General features: G+C 37.1%; 1 protein-coding gene across 1 annotated transcript in view; it reads left to right on the forward strand.

The window, feature by feature from the left end:
• LOC104147825 (nuclear pore complex protein Nup155) overlaps window positions 1-21,272 on the forward strand; it is a 36,205-nt gene extending 14,933 nt beyond the window's left edge. The window contains exons 15-35 of the mRNA XM_068929070.1: window positions 372-466; window positions 2,825-2,913; window positions 5,458-5,520; window positions 5,629-5,779; window positions 6,663-6,729; window positions 7,646-7,764; window positions 7,971-8,074; window positions 9,968-10,101; window positions 11,393-11,584; window positions 12,286-12,424; window positions 13,099-13,234; window positions 13,794-13,947; window positions 14,254-14,358; window positions 14,494-14,648; window positions 15,158-15,287; window positions 15,548-15,661; window positions 16,149-16,269; window positions 17,082-17,192; window positions 18,439-18,575; window positions 19,341-19,447; window positions 20,813-21,272. Coding sequence (XP_068785171.1) covers window positions 372-466; window positions 2,825-2,913; window positions 5,458-5,520; window positions 5,629-5,779; window positions 6,663-6,729; window positions 7,646-7,764; window positions 7,971-8,074; window positions 9,968-10,101; window positions 11,393-11,584; window positions 12,286-12,424; window positions 13,099-13,234; window positions 13,794-13,947; window positions 14,254-14,358; window positions 14,494-14,648; window positions 15,158-15,287; window positions 15,548-15,661; window positions 16,149-16,269; window positions 17,082-17,192; window positions 18,439-18,575; window positions 19,341-19,447; window positions 20,813-20,951 — 2,562 coding nt within the window. The 3' untranslated portion in view covers window positions 20,952-21,272. The remainder of the gene's footprint in view (window positions 1-371; window positions 467-2,824; window positions 2,914-5,457; window positions 5,521-5,628; window positions 5,780-6,662; window positions 6,730-7,645; window positions 7,765-7,970; window positions 8,075-9,967; window positions 10,102-11,392; window positions 11,585-12,285; window positions 12,425-13,098; window positions 13,235-13,793; window positions 13,948-14,253; window positions 14,359-14,493; window positions 14,649-15,157; window positions 15,288-15,547; window positions 15,662-16,148; window positions 16,270-17,081; window positions 17,193-18,438; window positions 18,576-19,340; window positions 19,448-20,812) is intronic.
• The last annotated feature ends 2,700 nt before the right edge of the window (window positions 21,273-23,972 follow it).

Here is a 23,972-nt window from a genome sequence, read left to right on the forward strand (position 1 = left end):
TAAATATTCATATAGATTTTTTTTTTAATCCAAACACAATTCTTACGGAATTTCCGTGGAAACATACATTAAAGTGCAGTCATAATTAGATGGTAGCAATGGAGAGTGTTTCCTACCAGTAATCCTGTTCAGTTTGCAAAAATAGCATGTATCAAAAGTTTTCATGCACTGCTTCACATGCTGTAGTGGGATGTTTTACTGTGATTGACTTCCTGTCTCTTTCATTGGGAAGACCTGATCTCCTTGCTATCTAGATAAAACGATGCAAAAAGTGTTTAGTAACGTATTTAGTTATGGGTCTGTATGACCTTTTTACATTTCTTATCAACTTGATATAAGCTGCCACACTGTAATAGTATACCATCCTCTAGGAGGACCAAGCCTGTGCCACTTGCCTTATCTTAGCCTGTTCTAATGCTGCTTGTGATAGAGAGGTATCTGCCTGGGCTACCCGAGCATTCTTCAGGTAAGTTTCAATTAGTCTATGGCTTATTCTGAATACTAAGCTTAAAATCCAGAGTCATCTCGGCCACTAATGAATTCTGCAGGCTCTTTAATTCACCTGAATAAGCGTAGTTTTAAAACGAACACAAATTATTAAACTTGGTGAAGTACACTTTTGCGCTAATTAGGGCTTGTCTACACGGGAAGCTACATAGTGTAGCGGTTACTTCTGTTTAATTCCCTTCGTGGATGCTTGTATTCCATGTGCAGAGGAGCTTTATTCTAAATGTAGTGTAATCGACCTTCCTTAAGTTCACTTATCTGTATCTATACTGCAGTGTATCCCAGTTCGTTGAAGCCGAGTATGTAAGGAGAGGTAATATCGTTAAGAAGACCAACTTTCTCCAAATTTCCAGTTAGAAAAAGAAAAGACTAATTTTTGGATCCTCAGGTTGTTATTTGGACTGAAAAAGCAGAAACGTTTAGGGCTAAAGGCAACACAGGAACGAGTATTGAGTTTAACAGATAACCTGAAAGATAATATACTTCAGATTCCCTACTGACGGCAGATATTAGCAATTCAGAGGTGATAGCGTGGTTGGATTGTATTGAGAAAAGCGCAATTAGTTTATAATTTGTGAAATAGGTGAGGGCAAGATAAGTTCTTACGTGCCATATAGTCATTACCTCTGTTGCATCCTGGTATGCAGTAGAGTTACGAATTTTTATTTCTAAGATATTCTTTTGAAGGTGTTTTATTGGTTTCTTCGAGAATCAACACTGAGTGGTTAGAAATGGTTGTTTTGTGGTAAATGATCTCCTGGTAGCAGTTGGGTGTTTTTGTTCTTTGTGAGTTCTGAATGTATGAATTCATGCTAGTATAGTTATTTGTTCTTTTACCAGTGTATAAAATCAGTGAAAGTATTTGATCGCTTCTTAAAGTATATTACATCCTGTGAAACATATATGGAGGTCCCCAGAATCTGAGTAGTTCTGATTTAGAATTGTTCATTGCTGTGGCTATAGAGATGTGTTGGCAAGTTGATACTCCAGGTTGCTCATCTATAGCCCGATTTCATTTTATGCTCATCAGTTTATGGGTATTTTCTGCTGATAGTGAATTTAATAAGCTCCTAGGGCTGATGGAATGTTGGGCCTGTTGAGCAATGGTTCTTTTTGATTGGAAGAGGCTGTCATGAGCGCTTGCCTGAGGGGAAAATACAGTAGTCTGAGGGCCCTGTAGGATGTATTGTGTTCTTTTGTGTGTTTTTTTGGTTTTGTGGACTTAGATGTGTTTTTATATATTGTGGGAGTTTTTTATATGTTGAAGTTATTTATGATGTTCACCATTGTTCCAAGAAATTTCATATTCGTATAAGCTTATTCTGTTCAGGGACCGATGGCTCTTTGTCGTAGCTATTGATTTCCCCTCCTCCCAAACAATAGATTCAATGAGGAAGTATGGGCTTCCATATTGGAGGATACATTTGTCATCCATGTATCTTAAGTACTGCATATCCTATGGAACAGAGATGTAGAATATTCTTATTAGCTGCCTCAAGCAAGTTGATATACTGTGGGACTTTGACTCACCTAACAGTGCATATAGCCTGGGGCGGGGGGGGAGGTGTTTTGTAAAATACAGTTGTTGTGAATGAGGATAAATATGCAGCTTTGACTGTACGTTTGGGCTAGAACTACCGTGTTATGTTCCCAAAAGCTTGCCTGTTTTTTACTGAACCTTGTTCTGGTGTTAGGTCAAGTCAGCTCTCCTCTGTAGGTTGTGAATACTTGCTCATTGTTAAACTCAATTACATGAGGCCATTTGGGAGAAAAAATTGATGATAACTCTGGAGAAATGGATGTTAGCAAAGGGAGATGTAACAAAGATTATTAGCTCGTGCAGGAGTTAGTAGGAGATGGCTGGAAAGTACTTGTGGGCCGTAGAAGGATGAGCTTGGGTTATGTCAACTGTATACTTCTCTGCAAGTTCCTGTACAGAAAAACCTTGACAACTAAAATGTAAGCTTAATTTTGAGAATTGGTAAATCTCCCTTTAAAGTCTGAGCATATCATCACAGAATTTAAATTTTCTATAAAGGAAGTGACTTGTTTGATAAGTCACTTCAACAAGTTGTTGATCTAATTTACCTTTGAAATTGCATATGTTAATGCTTTTTTACATTTAACATGTGTTCCACTAGTTTTTCTCTCTTGTGCCAGAATGAATGCCAAACAGTCACAAATATTTCTGAAAGGTTATGTTGACTTTTCTTCCATTCCAAAAGAACCCTAGCATTGCAATTATTTCTCTAACACAAAAATAAAATGGACTGTGTATGAAGTATGAGGAATTTTTGGTTTTGCATGTAAACTGTAGGTACGGTGGAGAGGCACAAATGAGATTTCCGTCAGCTCTGCCCCCTCCAAGCAACGTAGGACCTATTCTGGGTTCTCCTGTTCCTGCTGGTGAGTATCAAGAATTTCAGGCTTTTTATTTTTTTTGTTTTGTTTTCCTCCCCCTAAATATGTTGTGTTTTGACTTTTCGTAAGTACCAATGGTCCTTTTGTTTGAAATGATCCATTTTGGGTTTTTTTTCTTCACTCACTGGCTAACTAATTACAGAAATTTTCCATTTCTACTAAGTGATTTTTGGATTTAGTGAGAGGGTGATAATGATCTCAAAATATGTACAGATGTTGCAGATAAACTGTTGAGATTATGTGAAGAATGTAAACATTTCTTGCTGCCAAAGGCACTTCAGCAAGAGGACAATTTATCAGTACTATAATTCTTACTTTACGAAGATTAATTGCTTGTTGTGTGGATGTAACTAAGTATCTTCTTACAATGTCCTTGTCATACCTCTGCAGATATTGCTCATGTGAGGAAAAGAGGAGTTTGGATCAAGAAATGAATCAATTGTTTGGACTTAGTCATTTCTTCCTTTAAAAGCTCTAGCTCCAACACTTGTTTTCTACTCAGGTCTTCAGTGCTACTTAAAAACTAGAATGGTACCTAGTCTTTCTCCTCAGAATCTTACGGTTATGAGAGTAGAGGCCTTTCCATGTTGCCCGGATCCACTTAGGTTTTATACAGCCTTCTACAGTTGCTTCAGGAAGTTGTCCCTTAACATGTATTACTCATTTCATTATAGATCTTACCAGTTTTTGAAAAAGAAATTAATAATGATGAATTTGGAACTCTGATTAAATAACTGAATTACATTTTATTTTTTTTTATTAAGGGTTATTTAGTTAATTTCCAAGATCCTTTACACTTAACTGGCAAGTGGTGTTAAACCTTTACGTAAGGCTTGGAGGAAAACTTATTTGCCTGGAGTGCAGAGATTCCTTTTCCATGCTGTTTCGAATATGCATCCAAATTCATACTGGAGAACTGAACTGGGCTGAAGTCTTGGAAAAAGAGTTGTCCCTCTTTTTTTAGAATTCTTAACACTTTTAATTTTTAACATTCTTGACATTTTTTAATTCTTGACGTTTTTTAATTTTTAGAATTCTTAATGTGAGCAGGAGCTGAGGCAAGGCATAAGAACATGAAACTAAGCAGGAATTAGAACAAGTGTGGAGAGAACAGGTGGTAGGAGCAGAAAGAAAGTCAAAGTTGTGGGGGAAGTGATAGAAAGCCCTGTAATCACTAGAGTTTACTCCTTTTAGAAGTGAATGTATTTTTCCCCAAGTCTAAATGTTTCTTTGTTGTCATATATGCATCTTTGAAACCAAGTATCAAAGTGCACGTTTCCATTCTGCTTCAGTGACAGGTCCATATAGAAGATGGCACCGTTCTTCTACTGCTTACTCCATTTGCTCAAAGGGTAGAGAACTGTCATGTGGAATTAAAATTCTGATGCTTTGGATGACCCCTGTGGTGGGTCAGAATGGTGCTATCTGATAGAATGTTTTTTCTATTTGTTTAAAACATCTTGAAACTTTGCATGTGAAGCTATATTACAATAATGTTAGCATTATAAGGCCAGGCACCCTGGACTTGATCCACTCATGTGCATTCACTGCGGAAAGTCTAATCATTCATTCGCATGCTGCTTTTCTCCAAGACCGTGCTTTGCTTGGCATACAGGAGAATGCCCTGGGAATGAACTGGGATTGTTTAGTGAAGGAGTTTGCAGCACATATGGCTCAATGGATAAAAAATTTGGAAGAACTGTAGTGAATAACGCAAGGACTAATTCTTCTATACAAGCCAGTTTTTCAGAATGACGGTTTTCTTGTCCTTTTTGTGATATGTAATCCTACATGTTGCTGAATAAGGCACATGGGCGTTTTTGGAGGGCACCACATGTGTTTCTCATGTTTTGGTGCCTTAATTTAGGTATTTATACTTAATTTGCAGAAGGGCTGAATATTCACAGCTGAATCTGAGGTCATAGGCAGTTCTGTTCCAGACTCACTTGGGGAAAAATGGACTCTAGGCGTCTCGGACTGAATGCCCCAAGGTAGCAGTGTTGCTGTAATGTGTGTCCAGCTGCCCCATATAAAAATAAACGTAGTAATAGCGATTTCTTTTAATCAAATATTTTGAAGGTAAAAGCAGTATTCTTTGAAAAGATCTCTGTCACTAAAGACTCAGTGCTTTGTGAGCAGGTGCCCATATCAGGAACGGGAGTCAGAAGACAACAAGAAAAAACATGTGGACGGTAGTATATTCAGTTTAGGGATTGGATGGTGTGCAGTAAATAACGTGAACGCTGAAAACAAAAAATGCTTAATAACTGCTCTTATTTGCTTCACTTAAGGTATGCTGGGTCCTGGAGAAATGAGTGCAATTTTCTGCTTAACTATAATTAACAGCTATTGGAATGGATTTGCAGAAGGGTCCTGTATACTCACTAGATTCTGTGTTTTTTAACTTTAAAGTACATGATTTGAAAACTTTGCTGCTTTTGCACAGGGATTTTGGAGGTTGTGGGTTTGGGAGGTTTTTGTTTTGTTTTGTTTAAAACAAACTTACATTTTTTTTTCTTTCCTTTTTAGGTTCCCCCTTGACTGTTGACAGCCCATATCCTAATCCTAGCTTTTTGACAACACCCGGACAAGGTAACTACTACTTTGCCTCTGCTGGAGGCATGGAGGATTTTTTCAGATAGGCTTTTTTATTTGCATCCAAAATAATCAGAGTAATTAATTTGCCTTCCGTTGTCCTAGGTTTACAACCTCCTAGTATGTCAACCCCCTTATTTCCTTCTGGAAATTCCCTGTCTCACCCTGGTACATCCATTAGTGGCATGATGGGTCCAGAGATAGTATTTTCTGGAAGACACAACGGCATCTGCATATACTTTGCCCGGATTATAGGGTGAGTTGTTCATGTACAAGCAATTCCACATCGCTCAATTTTCTTCATAGCTTTTCTGTCCCCTAATGCTTATAGGTACTGAACGCTATCTTAATAGTGTTTGAAATTGAGATTAATAAAATGCATTTCGTTTTTTCTGTGTTTATAAAGTGCCTGTTGATGATAACAACTACTCTTTACAGCTCTACTAATACTACACTCTGTGAATAGGTAGGTCAGGAAAGTTACTTAGAAATTGTTCCTGTAATTGGGTGTGCGCAACTCTAAAAACTGCTCTTTTATATTCCAGTCCTATGAAGAGTTCTTTGTTTGCAGCTGCTATTCGAGGTTGAAACAGAACTGCAGAAGGACTTAACAGGATCAAGATTCCATTTTAAAAGGCATTTCAGCTAAGGAGCTGAATAGTAACACGTTCAAGTCAGAACAATGAAGTCAGACTAGAGAGGATCCGTTACTTTGCTATTGGGTCATGTGTTACTAAACACGACAGCCAAGAACAGGGTTGTGTGTATGCTAGTTGGCTCTCTGTAGGCTGGTTGGAAAAGAAGTCCTTGTTTTGACACTTGTTTGCCTGCATTGTATTTTGGGAGATTAGGATTGGCCCATATATAAAATATTTGAGAACATGAACCGTGATTTGATTAAAGTTCTAAATCTGAAATTTTGTTAATATTGCATACTTGTACCACTCAAAAATGTGTCATGCTAATGTTTCATGATCTTTTTTTTGAATGACTATTTTTTTGTCCAAATTAAATCCTTATGTTAGAGATCTTGAAGCTAGAAACATTACTGATTTTTCCTAAGACATTGTATGTAAAAGACTTTCAAAAATACTGCTTACTTTATTTGGCTTGTAACACAGTACTATTTTATGTTGCAGAAATATTTGGGATGGCAGCATAGTTGTTGAGAGAATTTTCAAAAGTGGCAGTAGAGAAGTAGTTGCAGTAAGTAAAAGATTATCTTGTTTTTGCTTTTTTTAAATTTTGCTACTGTATTTCCCTCAAACCCTGTTACACTTCTTTTCCCGATTATAAACTGATAAGCAAAAACCCCTCAATTGTAGTTCGAATGTTTTCTTGGTTGTATTTAAGTATTGCACTCTAACTTAAGGAGTAATTGTAGGTTGCAAAATCTTTTCAAGTTATTGTTTTGAATGTTATTTTTAAGAAATCTAACTGTAATTTAACATGTCCGTTATCAATTGAAAACGGCTCGTTATCAAAATGAAAATTGAAATATCAGTTTTCAGTGTTTAGTGGTTGCACTGATCCTTCATTTCTACGTACCCACTCCTGTCAAAGCCTAAAATGCTTTAGTGGGTTAGGATAAGCATTGCAGTTTTATATGGACATCAAATAATTTTCCAGCATCTTCCTGACTACCATCTATGCGTTTGACTTTTACCTGCAATCTGGACAGCAAAATATATCTTCTGGATTTGGATGTTAATAGAATCCTGAAGTGAGTAATTTCAGCAGTGCAAAGTAACTTTTACCTAAGCTTTCTTCCTCACGTTGTAAGGTAACTCTGGGAAACTCTGGAAGTCCCTGACAGTTATACTCTGTGTCTTGGCAATGCTCAATCCTTATTGTACTCCTGAGTTGGAAATGGTGACATATAAGTGATTTGGTTATCAGAAGGTCAAAAGAAAGTGCTCTCTTTTGATTATTCAAAGCCCGCTGGGGAAGGTACCTAGCACACCTGTAGTCCTCTAAAGTTATATGATGATATCAATGGGGTATTCTAGTGATATTATTACTATTATGCCATTTATGTGTAGTACTCTTTTTGCATTCTTCTTTTTGATGATTTTAGCTTAAAAGTGTAACCTTTCTATGAAGAGGTTGCTTTCTGTTGCAGGTAGAAAGCAGTGTTCCATCCCACGTGCTGGAAAGTATACTACAAGAACTAAAAGGTTTACAAGAGTTTCTGGATAGAAATTCACAGTTTGCTACAGTAGGAGCCCTTGGAAACCCCAGGTATGAACAACTGTGTTAAATTTACAAACGGTGTTTAATGTCCATCTTTTGAAAAACTGACCTATGGCATATCTGTGTTCACTGAGCTGCAGTGTTATGTCTGATCTCCAGCTTCAGCTATTCAATTGCTAAAAATCAGTTGTTTCATCTTTAAAAAATCCAGTATTTTTAATCATGTTAGTGTCCGTCTTTATTCTGGAATTCAGTTTCAGCACGCCAGCTAATCTGCAGCAGAGGCTCCTTGGTTTCATGCGACCTGACGGTGGAAGTTCTCAGCAAGTACAACAAGAACTTCAGAGGAAATTTCATGGTATGCAAGCACCTTTGAACAGAAAGCATTAGGGAATGGTACATCCATGTGTTGAATTCTCTCACTTTTCCTATTAAAAATCCTAATTGAAAAATGCCTTTCTCATACAAATTTGGTGTTGTCAATATGCCATACTCAGAGATTACCTCTTCGGGAAGAGCACTATGGACTGGAAACCAACTTTGCTAACATCTTTTTTTTTCTTTCATGCTATTCCATCAGGATCAGTGTTTTTGCAGTGACACTGATTTGAGGACGTTATTTACTTATAATTGTACTGGAGATGAAGTATGTACCCAGAATGAAAACACAAATCTAGAGAGAGGAGCATTCCAGTGTTTACATTGGCTGTAGCAAGAGACTTTGTCTGTTACCCTGTGCAGGTGTAACCTTTCGGTTTGATACTGAAAGCTTTAGCATTGCAAATGATTAAAGCAGTTCTCAAAGGAGAACATCTCTGTGAAGAGTGTCCAGATTTCAGTGCAGTAACATCCAGTGGCCCTGAGCCACTGGAAAATACAAGTTTTATCTTTACTAAGCTAAACTATAAAAGGGCTTAAACCTTAAAATGTTTCTTAACTTCTTTCTCTCATAGGAAGACATAATTTCACAAGTCTTTATCCTATTTTTTTGCATTCAAATAATCTTGAAACAGAAACTAGAAGTTGCTTTGCACTTGTCTTCATTTTTTGTTCTTAATGTTTTCCTTATGATTTCATAAGATCATTTTATTAGCTTATTATAATACTTAGTATCTGTATCATCATTTATATTTTCAGGATATCATTTAAGCAATTAATTTGCGAGACAAGGGAGTATGTTACCCTATAAAAAGAAGAGCTGTAATGCAAGTTGCCCAAGTCCAATCACTGAAGTCCAATCAAACTGAAATCAGAGTAGTCCTGTCATGCAGCCCATGTGAATTCGTGTCCTCCTGTAGTGTAGCTCTTGCCCAGCACATGCAGGGAAATTAGGAAGAGAGGTTGCTGAAAAATGTACAGAATTAAAGGTGCTCGTGGTCCATGGGTGTATCATCCTGCTTTTTCATTTCTACTTCTTTTGTTGTACTACTCATTTCCAACAGTGTGAATGTAAATTAAAAATAAAAAAAAGTTATGTAGAATTTGATCATTTTCCAAAGCTATTCAATCCTTTCAAACTCCATTTGGACTGCTAAATGACACAATGTAATTATCTTCCTTCCCTTCTGAAATGCAAGCACTCCAAAGTTGGACACAAATTGTTACAGACATCACAACTATGTTCCACCCAGGTGTAATAAGTAGGTCCGCTATATTCTTTCAGTGAATATAGTACATCTTACCAGACTTAAGTGTTGCTGGCTTTCAGAGTGAGCTTGCCTTTTAAACTCAGGTTTAAAAAAACAATACAAAACAAAAGAAGACCCAAAAAACCCAACAAACAGTGATGGCCCAAAATGTGCTTATAACTGTTCTTTCTAAAAGCAGACACAAGTAGTCAAACGAGAAGGGAATACATATAAGTATTTTTTTATTCTATATTTGTAATAAATATTTATGATAAATACAAGTCTTTAGTCAAAATTTAAGTCTGATTACGTAAATGCAATGTGCTCACGTGAAGCCATACTTCCTTTTCAGAAAGGACTCCTGTGTTGCATAGTTTGAAATAAATGTTAACAGATAGTATTTGTTTTGGGGAAAAGTTAACATTGCAGATTCCTCCAAAGAGAGAGAGAGACAACATTAATCAAGAGTAGAGGAGAAAAAAAAATCATTAAAAATTTAAAAATGTTTTTGTAAAACCTCAGAAATTGACAAGTTTATGTCAAATTATGTAGAACAATAAGTAACACTAGGTAGAACACGTAGAACAGAAAGCTACTTATTGGCAATCTATTTGCTTTTTCAGCTGAGGCACAACTAACTGAGAAGACCTCACTTCAAGGCATTCAGCAGCTTGTTCGCAAAACCTGCCAGGCATTGGCTTTGTGGAAATTGCTGTGTGAGCACCAATTCAATGTTATTGTAGGTGAGCTTCAGAAGGTACGATACGAATCATCTGTTTTCTGTTTGTTCATATTTAACAAGTCTGATTTCTTTTATATTTTAGATATTTTTAAGGGAGTGTCAATTTAATTCACTGAGAAATGTATGATAAATTTTAAACCACATACAGATTTTTCTTCAGGTTACAGGTATTTATTTTTAAGAGACTCTAACATATAGTGTTGATCTTGTCACCCAATTTTAGCAAATTGGAAATGTCACTAATGATGGATTTAATCTTACTGACAGCTAATAATGAATTTGTTTTATAAATTACTATGTGTTTTGTATCATTTTGAGCACGTTTAGCAAAGTGCATATTGAAAAGAACAAAACAATGTCATCCAGCCTAGAAGAATTCACTCTTCACCTTACTGTTTGTAAAGATTTAGTAGTGGAAAGCAATAGGATAGCATAGAGACTTCAGATCCTTGCACTTTTGCATAAGCAGGGGTTCAGAATGTCGGTAAGGAAACTTGGGGAATTATGGGTGCTACTACTGTGTACCCTCTGCTAACACTGGATTAGCAGCCAGTCCCAGAAGAATCTGTAAATTGGAATATTAGGCATTCTGTGCTAGCAGAGAGGAGAAGTGATTATTTGAAAAGCTGTATTCCTTATCACTGAAAAGAACAGTCCTTAATACTTCATAAATGTGCAGAAGTTGGAGCTCCTCGCTTCAGGGAATTTCTAACATGGGCCGTTTTTTTCTTGTGTTGGACAGCAGTTAACTGCTGTCCAAACCTTTTCCTCTCGCTTCAGTAGTTGTAGGGGTTTCGTAATATTTTCATGCTAAGTTTCTGGTCATCCATAGACACTACTGGCAACTCCATGTGAACTAGTAATCCTAATAGTGTACATGTAGTCTACCGTCTGTAACCATACTCAGATGGTTCCCGTTATTGTAAAATCAGTATGTTATAGTTTTAATGAATTCATCCTGACAGTGCTCTGTGAAGCAGGGAGGAACTATTAATTCCATTTTTATGCATAAAGAACAGAAGCAAAAAACGGCACCTAGAGAATATCACAGAGGAAGTTGTATAGGGTTCCCACTGGCCTTCAGTATCCCAAGGTCTAGTGCTTTAACTGATAGGACATTCCTCTCTAATGTTTTCCATTTTGCTATTTAACATGTATTTAAAGTAATGTATTTCTATGCTATGTGTTTCAGTCATTGGCATTTTGTAAGTTTTATTTGAACAGTTAACTTTGTTGCTGTAATATTTGCATGTTCCCAATAAAGTAACAGTTTCAGCAAACTAATGAAATTTTTGTCTGTCCTTAGGAACTTCAAGAACATCTAAAGATTACCGCTTTCAAAGACTTGGTAATTAGAGACCGAGAGCTGACTGGAGCACTCATTGCTTCCCTCATAAACTGTTATATCAGAGATAATGCTGCTGTGGATGGCATCAGTGCCCATTTGCAAGATATTTGTCCTCTTCTCTATAGCACTGATGATGCTGTCTGTTCCAAGGTAAGGGCACTTGCAGATTTTACAGCGCCAAAACACAGCGTTAGAACATGTTCAGATGAGATAACTTGGGCAGCTTGTAAATCACTATGCTCAAGTGATCTCATGAGCACAAGAACTAACAAAAGCTGGTACGCTACATATTTGCATCTTGTAGTTGATTAACGTGACAGATGGTGTGAGCTCTGATTTGTGGCTTTTGCAGTGGTTTGCAGTGTTCGTGAAGTATCCGTCTCCAATGTGATGTCTAACAAAAGTGTGTCTTCCTGACATTGATAAAATGTGATCTCAGTACAGCCTTTCCTCAGCATGGTCTCTTGTTTTCTACTCGTTGCCTACTTTCATGGAACTTGCAGGAACATAATTGTCTTCAAGATCTTCACTCTTCGGAAGTGTTCAGATAAATTGGATAAAAGTTACTGTTGAGGGGAGAACAGGGAGAAGACACACGCAACGATTGGTTGTTTAAGCTTTGTCTTCATAGGAATCCAGACTAGAAAGCCGTTGCCTCTACTGCAGTTGTACAGTCTTTCTGCTGAAAACATGCTATTGTCAAATGACAAGACCAGGTGTTTTGAGATGATGATGTGTGAAGTTTCAGCTTTGAAGTTTGTAAGATTATGAGCTGTTAGGCCAACAGTATTCATGATCTGTTCATGCTGTGTTCATGTGAATGATTTCTATTTCCTTTTGTTTGTCTGTAGGCAAATGAACTGCTTCAGCGGTCTCGACAGGCTCAAAGCAAAGCGGAAAAAGAGAAGATGCTAAGAGAGTCGCTTAAGGAGTACCAAAAGATCAGCAATCAATTAGACCTTGCTAATGTTTGTGCACAATACCGTCAAGGTGAGAGAGGATCAGTGGTGAAGTTCTGCTAAATAGTTTCCCTGGTATCCTTTAGTGCTATGTTTTTTTTCCATGATCCTTGTTGTTGTTGTTGTTGTTTGCTTTCAACTCCTTTTATAGTGATGTTTTGCCATTAACAGTTTCTTAATGACTCTCAATAACAATTCAAGTAATCCTCGTCTTGTTTAAAACCCTTTCTAGATTTCACCAGCAAATTAAAAAACACTTTTTCTGCATAGAAATATTCTCATCCCCTTTATTCCACATAGTGTCCATTTGTTTCAGATATGTAGTAGAAATGTTTTTAGCAAAACCCTTGGGCTGTGTGTGAGCAGAGAGTAGATGACTGTGCTCTTGCAGATGAGATTCTATATCAAACATGCTATTTGAAAGATGATTCTGAATCACTGTTTCGTGCAGAGGAAGCTAGTGCATGTTTTAACTGTCGATAAAACTGTTGCATCAGTCAAGATTTCAGCCTGTGTTCTTCAAATGTGTAACTTCAAACTTAGCCCTACAGGCTAGGCACAGGCATAAATTTTCATAAAATACCGACTAGAGGGAAAAATGAGGCATTTTCTTTACCTGCTAACGCAGAAAGTATTTGATGTCACTTACCACTTTGTCATAGAGTTAATACAGTAATGAAACATCTCATTTGTTTTTATTTCTAGTGCGTTTCTATGAGGGAGTAGTAGAACTCTCTCTTACTGCTGCTGAGAAGAAAGATCCCCAAGGTCTTGGCCTGCATTTCTACAAAAATGGAGAACCAGAAGAGGATGTTGTTGGACTCCAAGCTTTTCAAGAGAGGCAAGTTTTCAGAATGCCTTGTTAGCATTACTTAAAGAAACTAGAAAAGTAGCTCCTTTAGGGAAGGTGTGGAGGGTAATGATAAGGTATCGTTTTAAATAAGGGACACAATATAGATGCTTTCCCCAATGTGCAGTCCTTGCTTATCATAAATGCTGCAGCAGCTTCGTTTGGAACAAAGGATAAACTGATGTTAGGACCACAGATGCGGAAAACGTTATGATCTGAACATAACAGAAATAGAACCACTTTAAATTTGCAAACAAACGCTACAAGAAGAGAACTTCCCATAGACTGTTAAACTCCCTCAACTAGAGGGGAATAAAAAATACTTTGATAGGTATTAAATTACACAAAATATGCTTAAGAGGTATTTGTTAGGAAAATGATACAGAACAAACTAGATAGTATCAGCTAGCTAACAATGATTTATGACTTTTTTTTTTGTTTAGTACCTATGTTTCCAAAAGCATACAATAATAAAATTTGACAAAAGTATTGCATATATGGTTGCAGTGTAAATTGTGAGGCTTTTATTTTCTTTTTGCACTGTTTGCAGACTAAACAGCTACAAGTGTATCACTGACACCCTTCAGGAGTTAGTGAATCAGAGTAAAGCTGCTCCTCAATCTCCCAGTGTACCCAAAAAACCAGGTCCTCCAGTGCTGTCCTCTGACCCCAACATGCTAAGCAATGAAGAAGCAGGACACCATGTAAGAGACTTGCAAAAAAATGATGACTGCACTCCAGAAAATGTTGTGATTTGAGGGCTGCGCAATTTATTATTTAAAAAAAAAATAGACAATAGTTTGGCAAAGTTGATAAAAATCTGGCTTTGGCATAAATTGGTTTCTGTATGTAAAGAGTGTTCATAAAAATGATGTAAATATTTACTCATGTAAATGAGTGTAAATATTGTCACATACACGTTCAGTGCTTGATAGCACAATGAGAGCAGTGTGCTGTCTGTGAAATGTGACCACTTCTGGAATAACAGTTTTGGGCTTTTCTTCCCTTAGTTTGAACAAATGCTAAAGCTGGCTCAACGTTCAACAGATGAACTGTTTAGTATTGCACTTTACAACTGGTTGATACAAGTTGATTTGGCTGACAAACTGCTACAGGTGAGGTCATTTCTAGTCAAGGAAATACTTTCTTGGCTGCTTCCGCTGGGCTAGAAGAGTTGATTATTATAATGCTGAGGCTTCAAAAAAGAGGAGAGAGCAAGAATATAAAAGCTGTTTGTATAACCTTTGCAGGTGACTGCCCCCTTTTTGGAACCCTACCTTGTGCGGATGACTAAGATTGACCAAAACAAAGTCCGTTATATGGATTTACTGTGGAGATACTTTGAAAAGAACAGAAATTTTAGTAACGCAGCCAGAGTCTTGGCTAAATTGGCTGACCTGCATAGGTATGGATCATGTGTGATTTATTGTTCATGCTGAGGTAATTGAAAAATAAAATAAAATTAAAGCCTAACGCATAGATATTTTAAGAAAAGGCAAAGATAAAGACGAAAGACAAGAAATGGCCGATGGCCAAGAACACTTAAAATATTTTTTAAAGTGAATATAACATGTTAATTTTTAATCTAGGGAATTACTGAAAAAATGAAATGTCTATTTTATGTATTATACAACAGGAAATATATTGCAAGCTAATATAGCTACAGAATATTAAGTGGTCATTTCTTGCATAGAATTTTTTATAATACAATAGTGTAACTGTAGAGCAGCGGGTTGAGAAATACATTAGAACTGGGCCTGTACAAAGAGGGGTTACGTGGCCTGGGTAATATGTTGTATCATTTAGTAGAATCAGAAGTCACGAATGCTAATTTTATTGGTCCAGTTAGAGTATGGCTAACCATCAAATAATTATACAAGGTGCCCATTTTACACTTTGAATATTTCTTTGCAGCACAGAAATTTCTCTTCAGCAGCGTCTCGAATACATCGCGCGTGCCATTTTGAGTGCCAAGAGTTCCACTGCCATATCCTCTATAGCTGCAGATGGTGAATTCCTACATGAACTAGAAGAGAAAATGGAAGTAAGAAAAAGCGTTTATCTAAGCTACAGTGCAAATGTATATTTTCTTAGTCTCATTGGAATATAGCAACTTCATTGCCAATTACTTGGAAACAGTCTTCTGTGCCTTGTTCCTAAGGTGGTCAAATTATGCAGTTGATAAGAGACTCTGAGGTGTAAGAAAGTAACTTTTCTACATTAAATTATGTTAAAGTTAATTTTGTATATATTCTTAAGCTTTGATTAAATTAATCCAATCTTGAAAATGTTGTTTTAAACAAGGTTGCAAGGATCCAGCTTCAGATACAAGAAACATTGCAGCGTCAGTATTCCCACCATTCTTCAGTGCAAGATGCAGTTTCCCAGCTTGATGCTGAGCTAATGGATATAACCAAGGTGGTTAGAAATTTCTTTGTGTTAAATATGAATTTGTCATGTGTTTGGAGGCAGGGGAGGAGAACTTTGCAAAGAATGATCTTTGTTTTGACTAGAAAAAGCAATAGGCAGTCCAGCATTCCTAGTCTCAGAATGTCCATATGTTACCCTAGACTGTCTTTTTCTGTTCTTTGATGTTCCTTCCATCTTTAGTATTTTTCATTTCTTCCATGCGTTTATCTTATTTAAGAAATTAGGGGCTAACTTTCTTGATCTGTTGGCATATTTTGTTAGAAAATTGCCATTCTCAATTAGTACGTCATATAAAAATGGGGATTGTATTTGAGATGTGAAACTAAACATATTAAATAAAAATGATTTTCATGTAGTATTTGACAAGTTACGTTGCACCTGTAGTCTGATGGATATCATACAAAATAAAATTTATTTTTTAAGAATGTCCTTTCTACCCTTCTTGAAATGTCAAACCTGGTCATTTTTCTTTCAGCTGTATGGAGAATTTGCTGATCCCTTTAAGCTCTCAGAGTGTAAGCTTGCAATTATACATTGTGCAGGTCATTCTGATCCTATCTTGGTGCAAACTCTCTGGCAAGAAATCATTGAGAAAGGTAGGTCTCAATGGACTGGGAGTGGTACAAGCTATAAGGATAGGAAAATGATATAATTAAATCTTTTAAGACTAATTGTGTTGTGCTACTGCTATCCTAGCCAGATGAGATGTATCTTTTCCTCAATTCTGTAATACAGTTGGTAAACTTGGTTCATTATTATTTCATAAATGTTTGTACTATTGGTTTTGGTGCCTAAAAGCCAGAAAAGTACAGTATTTGTACATATATGTTAGAGCACGTATTAGGAAATTCTATTAAAAATGTTAAATCTATCCTGACAAAGACTAAAGAGTCTTCAGGGAATTTAGCATTTTTGTAACGTTGTCAGCTCGACAGCAGTGGAAACTTGAGGTTTTTGTCCGCCTACAGAGAAGGGGAAAGTACTGGGCACAGCTGTACAAGCCTAGCCACTTAGCTCTGCTAGTCTACCTCACCCTTTACCATGAGTGGGTAACTCATTCTTTTTTCCTAGTTTTTCTTGGGTTTTCTGTTGGAGGTTGCCAGTGTGCAAGCAACAGTGATAGTGATTTGAGGGACAATCTGTGTGGTATTGTGGTTTGCGGTTGGTTCGCTTGTTTGTTTTAGTAGCCTTGCAGGGAACTTCAAGGAAACAAAAATCTGTGAATATATATGTACTCATACCAGAGAGAAATGTATTTTCATTTCCGCGTGACGACTTTGCATTAACAGAATAGCGTAAGATTTTCTTAAGGTGCTAGCGATAAAGGTAAATACCACAGTGTGTAATTGTGTATAACTGTGTTTTTTGCTGAAGTCCTCTCTACTTAATGATTTCTTTTCTCTTTCAGAGTTAAGTGACAGTGTGTCTCTGAGCCCTGCTGACAGAATGCAAGCACTTAGTCTAAAGATGGTTTTGCTTGGAAAGATATATGCTGGCACACCACGTTATTTTCCTTTAGGCAAGTGGTTTAGCACTGTACAGCACTGAATAAATATGTGCAATACATGAATGGATCTTGGCTTTCTAGCCCCTTTAAAAAGGATCCAACCTAAGACGTGTTTCTCTCTCTTATCTTCTAAAAGGAAAGAATATTGATAATTTTATTTCCTCCAGTGCTTGTGATACATAATTACTTTAGTTGTATGTTAAATTTTTCACTGTAGCTGGAGCAACAAATTATTTCAAGCATCATCAGTAGTGATAAGGTTATTCCTGAAACGAGCTGGGTATTGCTTTTCCTTTTTGTCCAAGAAATTAAGAACAAAAAGCATTGTGATACTTGCTCATTATTGTATGACTTTGACAAGGCAGTGAAGACACGGAAGTTACAGGAAAAAAAAAAAAGTTTACAAAACAATTATGGTTTTTACAGGTGCAGTTTTTCCTAGAATTTTTCTAGGGATTTATCTAGAATTTACAGTTTTTCTGTAAAACAAGTAAGCTTCTTTAAAGCAAGTAAATGAAGCTTAGAAGGCAGCAACAGTTGCTTTTGGACAGCTGTGCAGACTACAGGTTAGAAAGCAGTAGTGTGTGTGTGTGTGTATCAAAGTACAAAGTAAAAATGCATACTTTTGCCTACATATAATAAGATTTTGGGCAAAAGATTTTGGGCAACCACCTTCATCTGCTGTCTGCCTACTGAATTATCTACTGCTGTCTGCAGTAGATAAAGCAGAATATCTCTGGATCCTTCTGGAGCTTCTTTCCATTTTCTGAGATGCTCAAACATTCTGTTAACTTGTTACTATACAAAAACATGGGGAAAGTCCTTTTACAGTTTTAAATGTCCTTTTAAAATACCAAAGTACTGTTACACTTGACATTAACTTGATAAATACACACTGGTGTTGCAGATAAAGAGAGGGCTAGTCTGGCAAATGAGATAATAGTTCCTTTCTGACCGCTGAAACAGAAGCGGGTAATGAACTTTTCTTATCAACACAGTGGTGTAGTAGAAGTGCTGAGTTCCTCAGTCTGAGTACTCTCTCTCATACATTGCTAATAACTTAGGAGCATCTTTGGAGGTAGCTACGTTTTACACACCCTTTTCCCTCCACAGATCGGGGGTAACTGTTACCTGAAAACTGTGAAACATCTTCAAAAGTGAAGGGTGCCAACTGTGTTGAAGACCCAAATAGAAGTTGGGGCTAGCAAATCAGTCAGATGCCTCTCTCTGTTATATCCCTTTTTCTTTTTTCCTCCAGATTTTATAGTGCAGTTTCTAGAGCAGCAGGTTTGCACTTTGAACTGGGATGTAGGATTTGTAACATATACCATGCAGGAAATTGGAGTGCCATTGCCAAGGCTGCTTGAAGTATATGACCAGTTGTTTAAAGCACGGGTAAGGAAAATAGCTATGAAGTAAAATTTTATTTGCCACTACCATCAAAGTCTTACTTTTGCAGGAAACTTAAAATAATGAACAATGTGAAATGTCAAAGTATCAGCTTCATAGCTTTCGCTGAATTTTTTTTCTTTTTTCTTTTCACTCAGAGTGTTAATGCTGCTTCTTTTTCTGTTGCTTTTATTCACTTCAATCCTAAAATATGTGGAAATTGTTTTAAATGTTGGTGATCCTATTACTTCACCTAAAGCTGATTCCTCCCCTTTCATTGCAGTTAGGATTATGTAGAAATTGTTATGCGTCAGAAGGAACAGCAAATCTTGAATGTATTATTTTTATTTTTTTCCTATTTATGATAAAAATTGTTAAATTGCTGCGTCTTCTCCTATCTATTGATAACAATTGGCATGAAGAATAAGAATTCATGTTTTTAACTTTTTGGTGGTAGAACACTGAATAAAATAGAGAATTGACTTTTTTCTTCCATCCATAACCCTTATGGGGTATTCAGAACTTCAGAGTGTTACTTCAGAGACTGTTAGGCAATGGAAAACTGAGCTAAATTCATGTATCTTTTAGTACTTAAAAACTTAGGTAATAATATATATTAAGATATAATTCCCACTTCTATTAAATTTTTGTTAAAATAAACAAGTAATTACCACAGCATGCAATTTGCATGCGACTGTCAATGCCGTATATATTTCTGAATTCTCTCCTTAATACGCGTCTCCTTAATATGTTGGAACCTCTTTTTTTTAGGACCCATATTGGAACAGAATGAAAAAGCCTTTACACCTTTTAGAGTGTATTCATGTATTATTATCAGGATACGTACATGATCCGAGCAGAGTACTTCACTTTGAGAGGTAACTATATCCTAAGCATACTGAAAAATATATAAAAGTATTCTAAAGCAGTGCACTTCAGCAACCCCCCAAGTTTTTCTTTTTTTCTTTTGGGTGAATTTAAAATTTCTTTCCAAGTAGTGACTATTGAGACTTCTCATTCTAACACCAGTTGGTAGAAACTTAGATATTTTTCTCAACCCCGGTGTTTCATTTTGAGTAAGAGGTCCCACTGTAAGCAGTAAAAATCAGTTGTCTTGAAGCTTAGTCTTGAGGTAAGCATGAAACAGTCAATGAGTTCTCCCTATAAGCCACTTCAGTCTTAGGTAGGCTAAATGTAATATATAGCTAGTTCATGTTTTGTAAAACTTTTCAGATATCCTTTTCTATTGCCTTGAGTTATATTATCAGGAACAGTATAAGACATTAACGATAACTTTCTCCACTGAAGATTGACGAGGAACTGAGTGGAGTATTTTGACTATTGTTGGTGACATACTTTAAGGAGTAGTAGAGACAACTTTGAGGGAATCTAGGGGAAAAAGTGAGAATCAGACATTTAAAAAAAAACGTTTCGTGGAGACAGGCAGAAGCACTGGGTATTCTAGAAGAAAGAAGACTAAATGTGGATATAGATCTTCCCAAACTGTTGTTAGAAGGTTAGTGGTGAATTGCTCTCCAGGACTAAAATTCAGCTTAATCTGCAAAAAGAAGCAACTGAGGTTTGGTATTAGAAAAAGTTTCTAGCTATAGGAATAGCTAAATACTTGGACAAGTTGCCTGCACGTTATGGAATCTCAGGTGTTCGGATTTTTGCGAAATAGGCTGTACAAAGTTCATTCAGAGCTATGCTGTCTCAGAAACAGGGAGCAGAACTAGGTAGTGTCCTCATATCTCTTCTGGCCCTACGTTTCTGTGATTCTATTGAGAATAAACACAAAAAGAAAATCCCTATTCAAATATACCATTTACATCAATCTGTTTTCATTTTTTGGTCTTTTATGGCTAGCTGATGTAAATATTTGAACAAAGGGGAGCTTTAACTTATTAGAACTTAAGTCAGTGATGTCTAATATTAGGTAATTTGCCAACTAAATAATTCACTTCTTCACTATTGCTCTATCTTGCTTTAATTATCACTTATATTAAATATTAGATGAATAATAATGATTCATTTAGTTTTCCTATTATGTCTCAGTCGCAAGCAGTAGATTTTAAAAAAAAAATCTAATTTTTTAATAAACAGTTAAATATTAAAGTAGCTGACAGATGTGTTGCTGATACTTTATTTCATTAAAAGTCAAGGCTTGCTCATTTCTATTTTCAGATGCATTCTAATATACAGGAAAAAAAGGCGGTTCTTATTATTCTATTTTTCATTTACAGGCGACGATTCACAAATGTTTGTTTGGATGCTGTTAGTTGCTACCTGGTTGAACTTCAGTCTATGAGCCCAACGCTAATGGTGCAGACAACTGTTGGGAACTTTAAATCACTACAGGCTAAATTAGAACGTCTTCACTGATTGACTAAGATAATAAAAGAACCGTTAGCCCTTATAAAATGAACTGTAAAATAGACGTTCAGGTGTCTGCACTGAATCTCTGGAAGAACAAATACTCGGAAGGAAATTCTGAGCAAGTTTTATCTCCTGCTGCAATTATTGATTGTGTGGCCTGTATTCCTGCTAATCTAAAGGTATCTACAAATTGTAGAATGTAAATGTGACAAATTGAGTTACTTTTGCTACTACCAAATTTTTAACATTTAGAAAACTTTTTTATACTGTTGAAATAAAATACATTGTATGATCTCTCCCTTGAGGATTAAAATTATTTGGAAAATACTTTTTTTCTTTTTCTTTACTTAACATAAAGCAGGGGAGAAAGGTAAGATGTAAAATCTACTTTATAGCTGTTTTACAAATATGAAAACAAGAAATGAGAACCGCAGGAGCCAAGAAAATGTTAAAAGGGCATGCTGGTCATATCAGGGAGTAGTGATAGAATCATAACTCTACCTCTGCATGAGCTTATTGGCAAATCTTTCAATAATGAAGAGAAGTAATAGTTATGAAACAATGATTTCAGTGTAAGCTGCCCCTATAAATACAAAAACTGGAGTGAAATTACAGAAACTAGCAATATAATTTGTATTGCAAGTGAAAGAACAATGTTACAAGTCCATCAAACTGTTTTCCCTTTTCCATTTTAATAAACATAGTGTATTTGTTACAATGAGCTAAAGAAGACAAAAAAAGAAGCGACTTCTGTCTACTTCTGTTTCATGCACACAAGCACCAACTTGTGTATATTCCTTGAAATGAGCAAAACCTAGACGTTATTCTATCCACATGCTTCCTAGTGCTTAAAATCTCATCCTACAAATAAATGTAAAGACATTTTGTCTCTATTTTGTTGCCATGTATTGTATACGTATTCAGTAACATAAACTCTCTATCATGCACAAGAAATTACCAGCTTATGCTGGTCTCTAGTCTTCCTCCAGTAACTTAACTTTTCCATGTAAGTAAACCATCAAAGAGTTTGGAGATATTTTTCGTGGGAGGAAGAAGTAAATATCTTTGTTTATACATACAAAGTAGATTAAAGTAATCTTTTACCAGGAGACTTGAGTATAGTTACTTATCACAGCTGTTCCAAAACAGAGAAAAGAGTTGTGAATTAAGGTATTTATTTGCATGCAAGTTACGTCCTTATAGCCTGTACTTCCTAATCTGGTTACTATGCCCTCAAGTTTTCTTTAAAAACAGCCATGAAATTTCTGTCCCCATAAACTGCCAAATATATTCTTAGGTTTTTCAGGGAGAGCATGTGCCCAGTAAAGTAATATGTAAATTAGAATGAATTTTTTTTACCTTTCCTGTTAGATCAAAATAAAGCTGAAATCTTAATATTGACTTTTCTCTTTGTCAGTGTTTAAATTTCCTCATGAAGTATTTAACTAGGGTAATTACTTTATGTCTTGGGAAAGCATTTATGTCTTTCCATATAAAGTATATTGTCCTTAAATGATACATTTTCTGGTGGTAGCTGTATTTCACACCAAGGGTGTCATGTATATTAATCCTATTTTGTTATCGTAGGTCTGTTCAAACCCTAGACAAGTGATGTCCCGAGTTTTGCCTGATCTCTTTGACTCATATTTTAATATTTGCACAAGAGTATGCTGTGTTGAGCCATGTTCTGTAAGCTAGATATATAGATTTCCGTGTTCAGATCTGGAGAAATGACCAAAGACTGGGAACAAGTACAAGTCACAGACCTGAGGTTCAAATCTTCATGCATGTGTCTAGGAAAGTTGAGTTTTATCTGTAGAGCATGTCAGAGTTTATAAAGAGTTATCTTTGGTATTTTCAGATTATTGCAGTTAATTTCAGTGTAAATACCTTCATAGTACTTGCTTGTCTAATTTGGAGAAAGCATGGCTTCTCTTTCCCTATTTACATTTGGAGGGATGTGGAAATCTGAGCTCACAGGAAAGGGGTGGGTGGATTAATGCCATAGATGAAACAGACATCTGCAGGGAAGCACCTGACCAACGTGAACTACTTCTCAAGTGAATAGCTTAACAAAACTATTAATTAGGTGATTAATCAAAAAAAAACAATCGGACTAAAGTAATCTATAACAATGTTACTCGTTCTCTATCAACAGATTGTGCTTAAGGGAAGGTAGAAACTAACCTGGACTAGTCTAAAGGGGTTCGAGGAACAAGAGCTGGTTTGAGGGCATAGCAGTTTTAAGGGAATGAAATGTATTTCTCCAAGGCGCTGAAGCACAAAGCGACTGCCTGCTAACTACCTTCGGTATTTCACCTAAATCCCTCTAACTGATATGTAGCATTGGCTTTGCCAATGATATGTAGCTATATGAATATAGCCTACTGCGTACCTATTTTATATAACCCTGCTTTGCTTTCTGCGCCCGTCCTGTGTGGCTGCAAGAGGCCGGGCGGCGGGCGAGGCGCTCGCTGCGGGCCTCGCACCTGACAGACGGCCTAGGACAGCCGAGGGCTGCGGCAGGTGACTGCAGCCGCTTAACCCGCTCCAGGCGCTTTCTGTTGCGGATGTGTCACCTACCGGGAGTCAGTTCGCTCTGTGCTGTGAGCGGCCAGATAATAATACATCTCCCAGCAGCGCTCTGTTCCGCTCTGGCGGGTTCTTAAGCCGGGGCGTTTTTCCGTGCCCAGGAGAGCTAACGGTCTGCCGCAGCGGCGTCTCTCGCTGGCTCTCTCCCGCCCTCCCCGAGCAGGAACGATGATACAAATTCTCCCTTACGGCAGCCCGCAGCGGAGCAGTCGCCAACGCGTTGCCCAGCCGGTACGCGACGCCTGCCCGCCCCCCTGGGCCGAGGGACAGCGGTCGAAAGGCCGGAAACCGTCTGCCCTGCTTTCCGAAGCGGCGCGCTCGGAAGTCAAGGGGCAGAGGGAAACCGTGGACTGAGCCCGGGCAGGAGAGGCGGCGAGAACAGCCGCGGGCCGCTCCGGTGCCGGCACGGAAGCGCCGCCACGGCGACGCCGACGA

Source organism: Struthio camelus, chromosome Z, assembly GCF_040807025.1.
Source record: "Struthio camelus isolate bStrCam1 chromosome Z, bStrCam1.hap1, whole genome shotgun sequence".
Lineage (NCBI taxonomy): Eukaryota > Metazoa > Chordata > Aves > Struthioniformes > Struthionidae > Struthio > Struthio camelus.